This window comes from Pyrus communis, chromosome 5 (assembly GCF_041283825.1).
Source record: "Pyrus communis isolate YQ-2024b chromosome 5, ASM4128382v1, whole genome shotgun sequence".
Classification (NCBI taxonomy): Eukaryota; Viridiplantae; Streptophyta; class Magnoliopsida; order Rosales; family Rosaceae; genus Pyrus; species Pyrus communis.
Window position 1 is genome coordinate 14,878,843 of NC_142569.1, and position 14,942 is coordinate 14,893,784.

The 14,942-nt window shown below is 37.5% G+C and overlaps 2 protein-coding genes and 1 long non-coding RNA gene across 16 annotated transcripts in view; all 3 read left to right on the forward strand.

The window, feature by feature from the left end:
* The window catches only part of LOC137722102 (disease resistance protein Roq1), a 53,001-nt gene that overhangs the window by 13,962 nt on the left and 24,097 nt on the right, over positions 1-14,942 (forward strand). The gene's annotated exons all lie outside the window — the stretch shown is intronic.
* LOC137724372 (disease resistance protein Roq1) lies at positions 538-11,881 on the forward strand. Of its 11 annotated transcripts, XM_088694526.1 has the most exons (12): positions 539-1,512; positions 1,639-2,743; positions 3,090-3,380; positions 3,702-6,504; positions 6,716-6,957; positions 7,054-7,094; positions 7,459-7,661; positions 7,732-7,971; positions 8,293-8,370; positions 10,212-10,293; positions 10,691-10,773; positions 11,804-11,881. In XM_088694526.1, exons 1-4 carry the CDS (start codon positions 926-928, stop codon positions 5,172-5,174), a joined length of 3,456 nt encoding a protein of 1,151 aa, XP_088550652.1. In that variant the 5' UTR covers positions 539-925; the 3' UTR covers positions 5,175-6,504; positions 6,716-6,957; positions 7,054-7,094; positions 7,459-7,661; positions 7,732-7,971; positions 8,293-8,370; positions 10,212-10,293; positions 10,691-10,773; positions 11,804-11,881. The 11 variants fall into 11 exon arrangements, with proteins under 11 accessions (XP_088550650.1, XP_088550660.1, XP_088550652.1 ...); XM_088694524.1 differs by lacking the exons at positions 10,691-10,773; positions 11,804-11,881 and having other exon boundaries at positions 538-1,512; positions 3,702-5,175; positions 5,335-6,504; positions 10,212-10,290; XM_088694528.1 differs by lacking the exons at positions 10,212-10,293; positions 10,691-10,773 and adding an exon at positions 11,098-11,167.
* LOC148696853 (uncharacterized) lies at positions 12,036-13,577 on the forward strand. Its single transcript, XR_015962796.1, has 2 exons — positions 12,036-12,922; positions 13,159-13,577. It is a non-coding gene; the product is annotated as an uncharacterized LOC148696853 (long non-coding RNA).

The following is a 14,942-nucleotide window of genomic DNA, read 5'->3' on the forward strand; positions in this document are numbered from 1 at the left end:
ATGTAGACATTATCTTGCACATGGGGCACATGGGATGATGCTGCGTGGAATGGTGCTCGTACAGAGTTAAAGGACAATAGAAAAACATTTAACAGTATGTAGACATTATCTTGCACATTATCTTGCACATGGGATGATGCTGCCTCACGTCGGATGATCTACTTCTCTTCGCTGGTTTTCAGGTTTTTTAACATGCTTTGGATCGAGTCTCATCTGGCCATACAAAACATTATCAGCAGGGCCACCTTAGCAAAGTTGTGAACTATTCTTTTAAGTCTTAAAAGTATAAAATTGACAAGTGCTTGATAGTTTCGAAATTAATGAAATATGATAAATAAAAAAACACATGTTTAATTGTGTAAATTCTAAATAAATTGGATTGAGGAATACTCTTAATTATAGTTCTTTTATATTAGTACATAATGCGCGTAAGACCGGGAAGAGGGGGCCTATTGGCTACTGTGTGTTTGCCACTACCATGCACTACACTAGTCATTTGTCAACTTTAAAAAAAATTATGGACCGATGATGATGTGCCCTTAATTTGTCTTTCTTCTTCATTTTCACTTTTTTTCATCATCCCTTTGGATATTTTCTTGGAGAGAGTACCATAAAATTTTCATTAACTTTGTGCGTGTTGTCGAATCAAGTCAACAAGTACAATCGCTGAACTAAAATCTGATCCAAGTCTCTGCGGGCAACTCCTCTCTCCTCTCTTGCTGGAATCCCAATTTCTACCTCTCACTGTCTTAATTTGCTTGATTGGATCCTCTCCCAATTGCAAATTAATAAAATTTCCTTCATCTCCAATATCCCAATCCCTTTCTTCGACATATTATCAAGCACTCACTTCTTTCTCTTTTTTTTTTTATTTTTTATTCCTACAAGTCCATTGTTAGTTCCTTGAGCGAAACACAGGAAACAGATGGAGTGTATCATGACTATCTTGCATATGTGCTGCAGATCGTTAACATTTTCTTCTCCATCATCAGCAGCAGCTGCTGCTGCTGGTGATGATGATGATGATGGTGGTATTGAAGCTAATATTCCCCCTCGTCGGGAAAAGTATGATGTGTTTATCAGTTTCAGAGGTGAGGACACTCGCCTTGGTATTACAAGCCATCTTCATGCGGCCTTACTTCAGAAGAAAATTGAAACCTACATGGATTACAGACTTCAGAGAGGAGAAGAAATAGGACCTGCCCTTCTAGAGGCAATCGAGAAATCCACGATTTCGGTTATCATTTTCTCACAAAACTATTCTTCTTCCACATGGTGTTTGGATGAAATTGTGCATATACTCAAGTGCAAGGAAAGATATGGCCAGATGGTTATTCCCGTATTCTACGACATCAATCCATCTGATGTACGAAATCAACACGGAACTTACGCGGATGCATTTGCTCAACTTGAAAAACGTTTTAAGGACAATATCGATAAAGTGCACAAGTGGAGGGATGCTTTGACGACTGCAGCCAAGCTATCTGGGTTTGATTATTCAAACAAATCCGGGTAACTATCTCATTCTTTAACTTGTATAAATTATAAATTTTCTTTAAACTTGTGATAAGATTTGGTAAAGCGTATTTATGACTTAACTATTGCTTTACCATCTAATCATATATATCTATATGGTAGGACGGAGGCAGATCTAATCCAAAAAGTTGTTGATCATATTTGGACCAAATTGTGTCTCGAATCATCCTGCGATTTAAAGGGCTTTGTTGGAATTGAAAGCCGGATCGAGCAAATTGAATCACTATTAGGCATTCATTCACCGGACACTTGCATCACTGTTGGTATTTGGGGCATGGGTGGTATTGGCAAGACCACCCTTGCTGAAACTGTGTTTTACAAACTCTCTTCTAAATTTGAAGCTTCTTGTTTTCTTAGAAATGTTAGGGAGAGAGAACAAAAAGAAGGGCTAGAACACTTGCAAAATGAACTTCTCAGTCAGATATTAAAGGAAAAAGGTCTATCCATAGGATCAACTAATGTTCGAAAAAGGCTGAGCCATACAAAGGTCATCATTGTTCTTGATGATGTGAGTAATTCAATGCAAATGGAACGTCTATCGGCCAAGCATCTACAGTATGGCACTGGAAGTAGAATCATTATCACAAGTAGAGATAAGAGAATACTTAGGCAAACTGTTGAAGAGTGTAAGATCTACAAGGTTGGGGGATTAGAATGGGATAACGCTTTTCAGCTCTTTTGTTCGCATGCTTTCAAGAACAACAGTACTCCTAGAATAGATTATAGGGAGTTGGCAAAAAAGGCGGTGTCTTATGCTGGACGCGTTCCTTTAGCTCTTATACTTTTGGGGTCCTCATTCCTAAATTGCAAGAGCAAAGAAGACTGGGAAGATGAATTGGACAAATTGAAAGAATTTCCCAATGAAAATATCCAAAGTGTGTTAAGACTAAGTTACGATGGACTGGGAAGATATGAGAAGGAGATATTTTTGGATGTAGCATGTTTTCATAATGGGGAGGATGTGAATGAGGTAATAAAATTGTTAGCTATCCATGGACGCTTTGCAGCGGCTGGAATTAGAGTTCTTGTTGACATGTCTCTCATATCTATTCATCATGATATATTTAGACGGAAAACCATACAGATGCATGATTTGTTACAAGAAATGGGAAGGACAATTATTCAAGAACAATGTATTGAAGATCCCGGGAAACGGAATAGGTTGTTTGCGGATGAGGATGTATATCATGTACTGAAGAGTAACACAGTAAGTGTGCCAAATACATTCAAATTATTATTTTTTTTTAAGGAAAAATAAATAGCGAGCTTTAGATGATTACACAACAAAGTAATACCAGATTCTTAAAAAATGAATTTTACTGTGTTAGGAAGTCATTGGAATATGAACACATATTTGTTTTTTTAGACAAGTAGAGGAGGATATAATTATCTTAGATATTTCACTAGACACTTGTACATCATTACCTTCGCAAATACTCTTAGATTATCCTATAACTTCGTAGAATTCTTTTTTCAAAATGTGCATTACATTTTAACGGGTTGAAAATATCTATAAATATATATTCACATTTAAACTTTGTCCATATTGTCAGGAAACTCCAATTGTTCAAGCCATATCCGTTGATTGGTTTAAGATTGGAAAGCGACCATTGAAACGTGACTGCTTCAAGGTGATGTCTAACCTAAGATTGCTAATTGTTAAGTCTCAAATATTTGGCATCTACCGCGGATTCACCTCTTCTCTAGATCTTCCCAATTCTCTTCGTTATCTTTATTGGTGGGAATATCCACTAGAATTTTTGCCGTCAAACTTTTCTCTTGAAAATCTAGTTGAGCTTCATATGCCCAATAGCAAAGTTAAGAAGCTTTGGAAAGAAGACCAGGTATTATATAATAGAGTTTGCACACACCACATTGCCGCTTAAATATATTTTATCATACGTTTTTTTAGCTATTTAAAATTATTAAATTAATATTTTTTATATTGTGTAACGAGTTATCTTAACAGGTGTTTATCGGGTTACCCAATAATAACCTGATTTGTTAACGTGTCGACCCCAAACCTTTTAATTTTGTGTTGTTTCATGTTAGGTGAACATGTCACTTAAAAAATTGTCAGACCTAATTATATGCCTTTTATTCTTGTATAAAAACAAGCGTAGAAAGTATATTAATTCTTGATATTTTTATTTAATTTGTTGCAGATACTTGTGAACTTAGAAGTTATCGATCTGCATTACTCTGAGTATCTAACTGAAGTTCCAAATCTATCTGGGAGTCTAAAAATTGTGCACATAAATCTTGGTGGCTGTAAACTTTTGGTTGAAATTCCTTGGTATTTTCAACATCTTGACAAGCTTACTCATCTTGATCTTATATACTGCAACAAACTCAAGTATCTTGCAGAAATGCCAGCAAATATTAAATATTTAAATTTAGAAGGCAGTGGTATAAAAGAGTTGCCTGAATCAGTTTGGTCTAACGAAAATATTTCTTACTTGAATATAAGTCGTTGCAAAGACCTTGAGAAACTTCCAAGCAACAGGTGTATGCTAAAAGTCTCTGATGGTTTTCGTATTGAGGGCTGCACATCTCTTGGTGAGTTTTCTGAGCTTCCCAAGAATATAAGTAAATTATCATTGGTTGGTTTCAAGAGACTTGTGAGTCTACCAGCCAACATTTGGAAGTTGAAATATCTCAATGAACTTGATCTCTCTGGGTGCACTGAACTTAAAAACTTCCCAAAGATCTTGGAGCCAATGGAACATTTGAAGTCCTTAAATTTAAGTGGAACAGTAGTTGAAGAGCTACACTCATCAATCAAGTTTCTCCCTCATCTCCAAATAATTCAACTACAAGCCTGCAGAAGGCTTTCAAGTATCTCAAATAGCATTTGTAGGTTGAAATATCTCAATGAACTTGATCTCTCTGGGTGCATTGAACTTGAAAACTTCCCAGAGATCTTGGAGCCAATGGAACATTTGAAGTCCTTAAATTTAAGTGGAACAGCAGTTGAAGAGCTACACTCATCAATCGAGTTTCTCCCTCATCTCCAAATAATTCAACTACAAGTTTGCAGAAGGCTTTCAAGTATCTCAAATAGCATTTGTAAGTTGAAATATCTCAAGAAACTTGATCTCTCTTGCTGCTTTAAACTTGAAGACTTCCCAGAGATCTCTGAGGAATTGGAACATTTGGTGTCTCTTATTTTGCAAGGGACAGCTATCGAAATGCTTCCTTCGTCTATTGAAAAGCTAATTAAGCTTCAAACTTTAGACCTTAGCGACTGCAGGAACCTTAAGGATGTCCCAACAAGTATCTACAATTTAACCAATCTTAAATGTCTCTACTTTTCTAACTGTCGGCAACTTGAAAAATTGCCTTCCAGCTCTGTCGGTTTTCTCTCTTTAGAAGTACTAGATCTCAAGTACAGCGGTATATTGGAAATCCCTGATAGTCTCGTTTGCTCAACCTCATTGCGATCTTTATCTCTGTCTGGCACCAAGATTACGAGCATACCTGCAAGCATCAAACTAGCTTCTCGGTTGTTCAAACTCAACATTGTCTGCTGCAAGCAGCTTCAATCTTTACCGGAGCTCCCAGTGCTATGTAATGTTGAAGCTCAAGGCTGCAAGTCGCTGAAGACGGTGTCAAATTCAAGGACAGCACTCACGTAAGGTTGGGTTTAACATGGTCATTTTTTGCAAACTTTTTACTAATTGCCCAAAATTGGATAATCATGCAAGCAGCAACATAATGGATGAAGCATAGATTAGAATTATGCGAGTGGTAACTATTATGCAAGTGGTAACTACTGAGTACCTACTTTGGCCTCAGATTAATGTTGGATGTCCGGGAAAAGAAATTCCAAATTGGTTCAGCTATCAAAGTGAGGGATCTTCATTAAACATCAAGCTTCGTCCAGATTGGTTTCAAACAAGTTTATTGGGTTTTGCACGCTCAACTGTTGTTTCAAGGGTTTCAAAGCCGCAATGTGACTTAAGGGTAAGAGCTAATTTCATTGAAAAATTCACGGGTGAAAGCCATGAATTGTTCACTTCTCAAATCTTTAAAGCATAGGCCACGAACATCACATGCATGGGTGGCATGAGGCCTTTAGAAGTGAAGATGTAGTACAAAACTGCTCCCCTGATGTTTACAAACTTGCCAAAGAGGCCTCTATTGATTTCTGCCATGTGGTTTCTAAAGGATGACCTGCTTCTGCTTCTTATATGAAGGTGGAAAGTTGTGGTATATGCCCTTTGTATGCCGAAGATGTTGAGAAATTCAAATTTGATCATGTCTTCATATCGATGGAATCAGAAGTAGAAGAAGAAACAAGATAAGATGACGATTCTGAAGATGGTTGATAGGATTAAAATCACACCATAAGTAGCACACAAATATTCTATTGAGTTATTTACAAAAATGCCACCGTCTCTTCAGTTTGAGATTGAAAATTTCGATTTATTTACGAAATTGCCACCCTTCATCCGTGCACGTGTCGACCATCGTAGAAAGGGTGGGGGGATAGAAATGCACTTCGTCTTCCGTTTGCTTCCTGAAACCCGAAGCTCCAATTGCATCCTTAGGAGAGTTGGAGAATCTCTACAACTCCTCTCCCACAGGCCTAAAACCTCAACTATGGAGGGAAGCTCGCTTCTCTTCTTCTCCCCATTCCTCCAAAAGCGCCCCTCATTTTCATTTCTCTGGTTCTTCTCCCCCAACTCCAAAAACCCTAAATCCCAAATCATGGATCCGAAGCTCTTCGCCAGAACCCTAATCCGAAATGCGAGCAGGTTCTAATACACGAGCATGACCTACTACACGAGCAGGACCAAGTAGCCGACCCTCCACAACAAAATCAGCACGCTCGGAAACCCTAGCTTGAATGTGGTTCCAGAGCTCGACGACTGGGTCTACAATGGCAACAAAGTCCGAGTCACCAAGCTTCAGCGCATCATTCACGACCTCCAAAAGCGGAAACGCTTCTCCCAAGCGCTCCAGGTTTCTATCTTTCTTTCTTACCTTGCAATTTGTGTTATCCTCTGTTTGGTTGCTCTAAAAAATGAAAGAAAATTGAAAGAAGCATCAAAGTAATTAAATTTTAGTTAAAGAAAGTGAGTGATAGAGGGAATTAGGATTTTTGTTAGTTAATGTGTTTGTTTGTATCATAAGTAATTGGAAATTCCTCTGCTTTCGTAATAATGTGTTATAGGTTGCACATTTCAAAGTGGATGAATGAGAAGAGGATATGCATATTTTCACCTTTTGAGCATGCCGTGCAGCTGGATTTGATTAGGAAGGAAGAATTTTGCACAAATTGCTGTGAAATAAAGCCAGTTTGAGCCTGTGGGTCGAATCGTATTGGACATTGTTGCATCGTGGAGCATGTGATTGCTGGGAAGTTTAAGCTGGGGAGGAAGATTGGGAGTGGGTCTTTCAGAGAACTCTATTTAGGTATGGTAATCAGTGCTTGATATCCATTTTTCCTTAAAAATTATTCATTGTGTTAATTTAATGTGTTTTGTAATGAAATTGCTCTTCTGGTGTTAGGTGTAAATGTACACAGTGGGGATGAGGTGGCTGTTAAACTGGTATGTGATTGATCCTCAAATCGTAGATTCAGTTCTGATGTTTGGTTTATGGCTAAATGTTTGCAAGCATTGTATAGTTTTGTGCCTGAGTTATAAATGGGCGGCTTCATTAATGTACTAGGATATGTTGAGTGTGAGCTTCTGGTAATTCATTATGATTTCATGCATGCTTCCATATATATATATATGTGTGTGTGTGTGTATATATATATATATATATATATATATTACTTTAGTCTAAAGAAGGGATTCCAATTGCACTATTCAACTGAACAGTGTTTTGGGGTGAATTTCAACTTATTTACAAATTTGCCACATGCTCTCTTTGCCGCTGATCTTGATGCACACACGTTGATGATCGCAGGAAGGGAATAAAGCAGGCCTTTTCCGTTTCCTTCTCAAACCCTCATTGCCTTCTCCATCTCACAGACCCACGACACCGACGGTCTCACCTCCGTCCTATCCTCCTTTCGCCGCCGTCTCCCTTCTCTCGCCTCCACCTCACTCCTGCCATCATCTCCACTCCCTCACCTTCCTCCCTCTCCTTCTCCTCCAACAACCTCACCGGTATCTCTCTCTCTCTCTCTCTCTCTCTTTGTCTCACTCCTCACTCTCTTTTTAAGTCCAAAATTGACAGGAAATTGATGGCGTGTTTGGGAATGCAGGGAAGAGGAATTCCCGGAAAATAGTTTTGAGCTGGCAAAGTCTGGGCTTTGAGAGCGAGCCGAAACTGGCAAGCGATTCAATGGAATCGGAGAAGGGATTTTCAGAGTTGAAATGGAACCTGTACCCGGATATCAAGCCAGACAGTTCCGATGAGAGCAAGAAAAAGGAAGAACCAGTATTGGAAGGTCTTCCCAAAGAGTACTACGATGATGTGAGTACCTTTATCCTTTAACTTGGCCAAATGGGTGCTAATTTCACGTTTTTCTGTGATTATATGAGTAATATTTTGTATTTTGTTTTTGGGTTTTGCCAAATTCAATGGTGGTATTTATGGGTTTGGTATTGATTTTCAATTAACAATGACTTTGGGGAAATTGATTGAGTCTGCATTCAATGTAACTTTTCATGCAGTTACATATTGATGAAATATAATTCAATTTGTTCATTCCCTTATTTTTTTTTTAAATGCAGTTACATTTATATGATGATTTACATCATATATTCATCTTTTAGTTTCTAATTCTTCATGCAGTCTAAGCCATGAAGGATTTGATAAACCCACAATTGATAACAATGTGTGGTGGCACCAACGGTTTTGGACAAGGAACAAGTAAGTACCATTTTGCTTCATTGCTCCAAAGTATTATGTAGAGATTGCTTTAATATCTTGGCTTCTTGGCTGTATGTGGGGTGTCTGAGATAGGATTTAGGAGATTTGGTTTAGGGTTTGCAGAGAGGGAGGGATAGGGGGTGTCCGAGAGAAATGTGGGAGGATTTAGGCGAGGGATTTCAGGGATTTGTTTAGGGTTTCTTTTCTGCGATTTGCAGACAGAGAGATGGGACAAGGGTTAGAGAGAGAGAGATGGTAGGATTTTCTGCGAGGCTAAAGGGAACGGGAGGTATAGGCATGGGTAAGGGATGGAAAAGCATTTCGTTTTCCATTTGCTTTGTGAAACCCAAGGGATTTCTGCGATTGCAGAGAGAGAGATGGGGGTGTCCTTTAGGTGCCCTTTAATTGTCACTTTTGTGATTTATCCACCCTTGATTGTTGTGTGATTCATTCTCACGAGTGTTCTATGCACAAGGTTTCATATTATTCCTTCCTTTTAATTTTGATATTGTTGTGCTTAATTTCTGTTTTATTTTATTGGGTGATTAGATTATAATTTACAATCCCCAATTTTTTATTTTTACTTTTTATGCCTCACTGCTATTGCTTTTATTGTGTTGTATAGAACAAAGACTTTTTTGAATGTTATTACCGCTGTGGTTTCTATGTGTTCGATACTGATATTGGTCTTTCCCACATGCGTTCTTTTCACAAGGTTTGATGGGTTTGGTGATTCTCTTTTCTTTGCTGAATTTTCAAGATAGAGGTTGTATTTGTATGTTACATAGCAAAGACTCTGGGGCAATTCGTGGATTACATTAACTAGCTAGACTCTGTTCAATGAGTTTGATTTCCACTAGGTACTAAATGCTGCTGCTGCAATAACATTATCTAATTTCAGATTCAGTGCACTAAATGCTAGCTTTCAGATTTAGTTTTTTCTTACATTTGGAGATTGCAGTTGTGTTTGTGGCTATGGACATGGAGATATATATCAGTGCACTCATTGGTAGAGTCCTACAAATCAAGGCACCATTTTTTCGTTCTTCTTTGGCACAGTTTATTCCGTCAAGAAACCAGAAATGAGAATGGCTGTTGCATATGAATTTGATGGACTTTTATAGTGAAATGGGAAAATAGGGTTAGTATCAGAACCTAGCCGGGATTTTGCATCAGGAGAAGATTAGCTTCTCTGGGTGATTTTTTTTTTTTTTTTTGGTGATTAACGTCTTTCGTCCACCCATATTGAGTAGAAACCAACCAGAGCTTAATTCATTGATGGATAGAAAATTGAAGACCGAAACCACCGATGCTCATTCTTTGTTTATTATTTTTTAGAGAAAGATTGGTATATATATGGTCATTTGCTAATCCAACAATTATTGAATTGCACCTAGCCATATTGAGTGGAAAGTCACTGCCTTATTTCTTTGAATTTTGAGTTCTTATAAGACCAACTGAAAAAATTGTGACTTTTGAATTCTTATAAGACCAACTGAAAATGGTGCAAGGAAAGACAGTTAGAGTTGATCTCTTTCATTATTATTATTTTTCATTTGATTTAATAGGTTGTCAATCCATTGTCTCAACTTTTAGTTCAGAACTTCATTTATCATCCACATGTGTATTCGTTTACATAATCATTGGTTGGTTAAATGCATGTATAATTACTCTTTATTAGTTAGGTAAAATAGTTTTTGTTAGTTAGAGGGCAGTAGAGAACAAGTGATAAGGTAAACCATATGGTTGGATAGAGATCATGGATACAGATTTGTTAATTAGGTTTAATAAATGATTATTTGCTTTGTCAGTGTTTTGTAACAAATTTCTATGGTGTATAGGTGTCTAAAAATTTCAATCGTGTGCCCTGGCTGACGGCAAATAATTTTTGTTCACAATTGATACAAAGGGAGAAGAAAAGAGGTAAAAATTTGATGACTCTTGTTTTGTGCTTTCAATTGGTGCTATATGGTTTTTTTAATGTTAATTGTTCAAACTCTATTAATTAGGTAAAATAGTTTTTGTTGGTTAGAGGGCAGTAGGAAACAAGTGATAAGATAAACCGTATGGTTGCATAGAGATCATGGGTACATATTTGTTAATTAGGTTTAATCAATGATCATTGGTTTGTTAAATGTGTGTATAATTATCCTCTATTAGTTAGGTAAAATAGTTTTTGTTAGTTACAGGGCAGTAGAGAACAAGTGACGAGGTAAACCGTATGGTTGGATAGAGATCATGGGTACAGATTTGTTAGTTATGTTTAATCAATGATTGTTTGCTTTGTCAATGTATTGTAACAAATTTCTTTGGTATATAGGTGTCTGAAAAATTTTAACCATGTGCCCTGGCTGAAGGCAAATAATTTTTGTTTGCAATTGATACAAAGGCAAAAGAAAAGAGGTAAAAATTTTGTGAGTGCTGTTTTGTCCTTTCGATTGGTGCTATGTGGTTTTTAATGTTAATTGTTCAAATTATTTTGAATTTTCTTTACCTTCAGTGTATCTTTATTGCTTATTTTCCTGGTGTTTATTGGTGATTCCATTTCTTTTGGGTATGGAGATTAACTGTGTTTTGTTTGTGGTCATTGTTGTTTTTAGCATGTGAATTAGAATGTTATTATAATTTTTTTCAGCTCTATCAGTTTTTGGATTCTGTTTATTACGTTGGACTACAATTTTCGACTTGGTGGTAAGTGCTGGTTTTTTTTTTTTTTTTTCCTTCCAGGATTTGAAAGTGTTTTGCTCTTCCTCTTTGGCGCATTTTTGTTTGTCTTCCAAGATTTCCTGTGTCAAAGGTGAGTGATTTAGAGTTTTTGGATAGTTAATTTTTCATTTTTTGGTTCCCTGTTTTGATTCTATCTTTTAAGATTGGAATAAATTTCATCATTACCTTTATCTATAGTTCTGTTCAAATTGAATTTCAATCGGTGAAAGTGATCGGAGTTCATCACCGTGTAAATGATCCCAGTGGCTCTTGGTTTTCAATTCTGGTGATTTCTTGGGTTTTGCAGTGTGTAATGTTTAGGGATGTGGTTTGGGTTTGTGGGTAAGCAATTTTTAACTTGAATTTATTTTTTTTTTTTTTTTTCTCAGATTTGTTCGACGACATGGTTTTTTGGTCCTTTACTGAATAGTTGTTTAAGAAATGTTAGATTTTTTAATTGCTTTGATTTCTTTTGAATTTGTATTTTATTTTATTTTTGAGCCTTGAATTTTTTAAGGACTTTCATTTTTAAAGAGGTAGTTTGACCCCATTGACAAATTTTTTAACAGCAGCTTCAAATCAACCTCTCTCCTCTCAGTCAATCATCTGTTCTGTTTCTTCTACAGGATATCTATGTATACAGTTATATACATACATATAATCGGTTTCTGCTATAATTTACATCCATAGAATGAAAATTGATTTTTTTATATTTGGGTTTCTGAAGTTCCGAGGACGAGTTCGTCGCGGCCAAAGTTGATACTTTTGATTCCAAACTTGCCTCCTTTATATCTCACAAAACAGTTTTGTAGGTTGGCCGCGACGACCAAACTTGCCTCCTTTATTAAACAAGCGGGTGGGAGGTGTATAAAATAAGTGGGCCCGGATTAAATAAGCACCGGATAGTATTCATAGTACGAAACGAGTGTTTGGTGAGCTTCGTATTAAATAAGCACCGGATAGTATTCATAGTACGAAACGAGTGTTTGGTGAGCTTCGTATTAAATAAGCACCGGATTATTTAATCCGGGCCCACTTATTTTATACACCTCCCACCCGCTTGTTTATCCCAACCAAAACCTTCAGATAATTTAGTCGGGTAGAACTCTCCTCGCTTACTCCGTCCCTCTCTATCGCTTCTTCGTCCCTCTCCTTTTCTCACAGCACTCTCCTTCCACTCTCTCACATCGCCTGCACTCTCTTGTCTGGATCCCAAGTTCATCTTCGCCTTCTTCTATTCTCTCTGTTCCTCGCTCCTCCTTACACACACACACCTCCCACCTCATCCGTTCGCCTTCGATCTCTGACAAGTGACAACAAAACCTTCCATGGGTTGGAGGAGGAAGATGATGATTCGAATTCTTCCGATCTGGGTTCTGACAAGGAAGGGAGCTGGGCTCCGACGAGAACGGGGATTGCAATTCGGATTTGGGCTTCGACGAGGAGCCTGTTGGTTTGTTACCATTGAAAATATTCAATATGGGATTTTAATTTTGGTTGGTGAATCGATGAGTGGCTTCGTATGGAGGGTGGGATTTGATAAGTTATAGTAAATATTTCTAGAAGTCTGTAAATATTTCTGGTATTATTTTGGGTATTTTACCATTTGGAAGAGAATTACTCTGGCGTGGGACACAGGTTTATTATCAAATCTTGTTGTTATGTTCAATGCATCTGGTTCTTTAGCATGTATTTTCCGAACTTGTTTCTTCCTGCCAAATAACAATAGGCATGAAATTTATTATGAATGCTTTGTGAATGAGTTGCCTTGCTGAGCATTTTCACATGATTGCATCTTATTATGCAGGTTGTGTTGGCAGCTAATGACTTGCCTTCTATCAATGAGGTAACTTACATTGAACTGATTGAGATTATATCAATGATGTAACCTCCATTTTCTTATTCGGTTCAGTACCAAACACAGTATAAATAATACGATCATTAGTCTGATACTGCACCAAACGTTCGACTAATTTAGTCAGTACTATCCAGTGGCTATTTATCCTATCTGATAGAAATAATCAGTACAATCCAAGCTATCAAACGAGGCCTAAGTTCATTTCTTAAATATTTTGGATGCAGATGCCAAATGGTATTGATAAACAATTTTACCCTTTGTACAATTGGTTCTATTGTTCTACTACAAAAATTCATTTGAAAAAGGCGCGGAAGAACCATTGATAGCTGCACATCTATGTTGCAGAGATTTGATTCAAATTGGTGGATTTGGGTAAGAAACCCAAACATTTCTTTCGGTTTTAAGAGTTGAAATGGACATGAATGTGTTTCTCTTTGTGAGATACAAGGGATTGAGGAATTTGGAGAGTGGTGGCTAGCTAAGGAAATAGAGAAGGGATAATTCTTTTTGTTTTGGGATCCACAGTTTACTGCAAAGTTGAATTCTCATGATTTTTGTTGTTCTAATATCTTTTGTTCATGTATTTGAATGCATTATTTTTATTTCTGCCAATTTATTTGAACCCCAATTCAATTTGTTGGAATTCATCAAGAGAGTATTAGATCTAATCATTTGCCTTTAATTTTTCAAGTTGTTTTTTTATTTCTATAAGGGAGTTGCTGGTGTCCATGTTAAATTTATAATGAAAAAAAAAACATTTTTCTAGATATGTAAGTGTTCTGTTGAGTACATTTTTTAACTTTTTAATTTATGACACTGTTATTTGAGAATGTCCCCATCCATGCAAGTCTCTAACTTCGTCCTTAGTCCCAAGTAAATGGTTTCATTCATTGTGGGAGGCTTGGAGGGCGGTGAGAGAGTGAGGGTAGCAGTATGAGATGATAGAGAAACGCGCTTGGGAGTAGCGTTTGGTCACTTTTCTTTTTCCGGTGCTCAACGTGGAATGATGCTCGGACGGAGGGAAGGACAACAGAAAAACATTTAACAATATGAAAACATTATCTTGCACATGGGGCAGATGGGATGATGCTGCTTTTCTTCGCTAGCTTTCAGGTTTTTTAACATGCTTTTTATTTGCACATTTTCGAAACAAAGTGTTGACTTTTGTTGATGAAATAAGTGAATTTAAGAAAATGCCCTTTCAAGGCAAAGTGTTGACTTTTGTTGACTGTCGTGTTATGTCACGTAAGACTTGTTTTCTTAGCATATCCTCATAGTACTCGTCACTATGGACACGTGGGCTCAAACGGGACGCAATTAGGAGTTATAACGAAAAAGTTATGGGCGAATAAAAATAGAGACAAAATGGTAATTTGAATATTTTCTAGAAGACTTTAGATTTTTGGGGCAAAATCTGGAGAGCCACGTGTGTGGCCCAGATTAAAAGAAAAATAGGATGGGCGGTGGAGATGAAAAGTAAAAGAGGGAAAGGAGGGGTAGGACGCCCAATCAGAAAGAAGAGAGAGAGGGAGTGACCAATTAGAAGGGAAGGAAATGAGGGGAAATGAGAGAGATGAGTGGCACCTAACCCAAACCTCCATCCCCTTCACCCGTATACCCATGTATCCGACCGGTGGTGCCTCTGGGTTCGAAGTAAATTCCGACGATTCTCACCCATTTTTCAAGCGTTTTTCACCCATTCACCACCTCCAAACCTCAGCACCACACCCCAAAATCCATTACTAGTTAAAATAGACACGAAATGGTTGAGATTCATAAAGGAAATAACCGTGGGTGCCGCGGATGCCATTGCTCGAGATCCACCAATCCTGCAACTATTTCTTACAATTACCACCACCACTAGCCTTCCCTTGGACCCAGGAACAAGACCCAACTGGTGATTGGGGCGGTGGAGCTTTGGAGTCGATGAATCGAAGCACACCCTTTATAGGGTTTCCAGTGGATTTTCGTGGAATTGAGACATTTCCCGCCCAAATTGGCCTTAGTC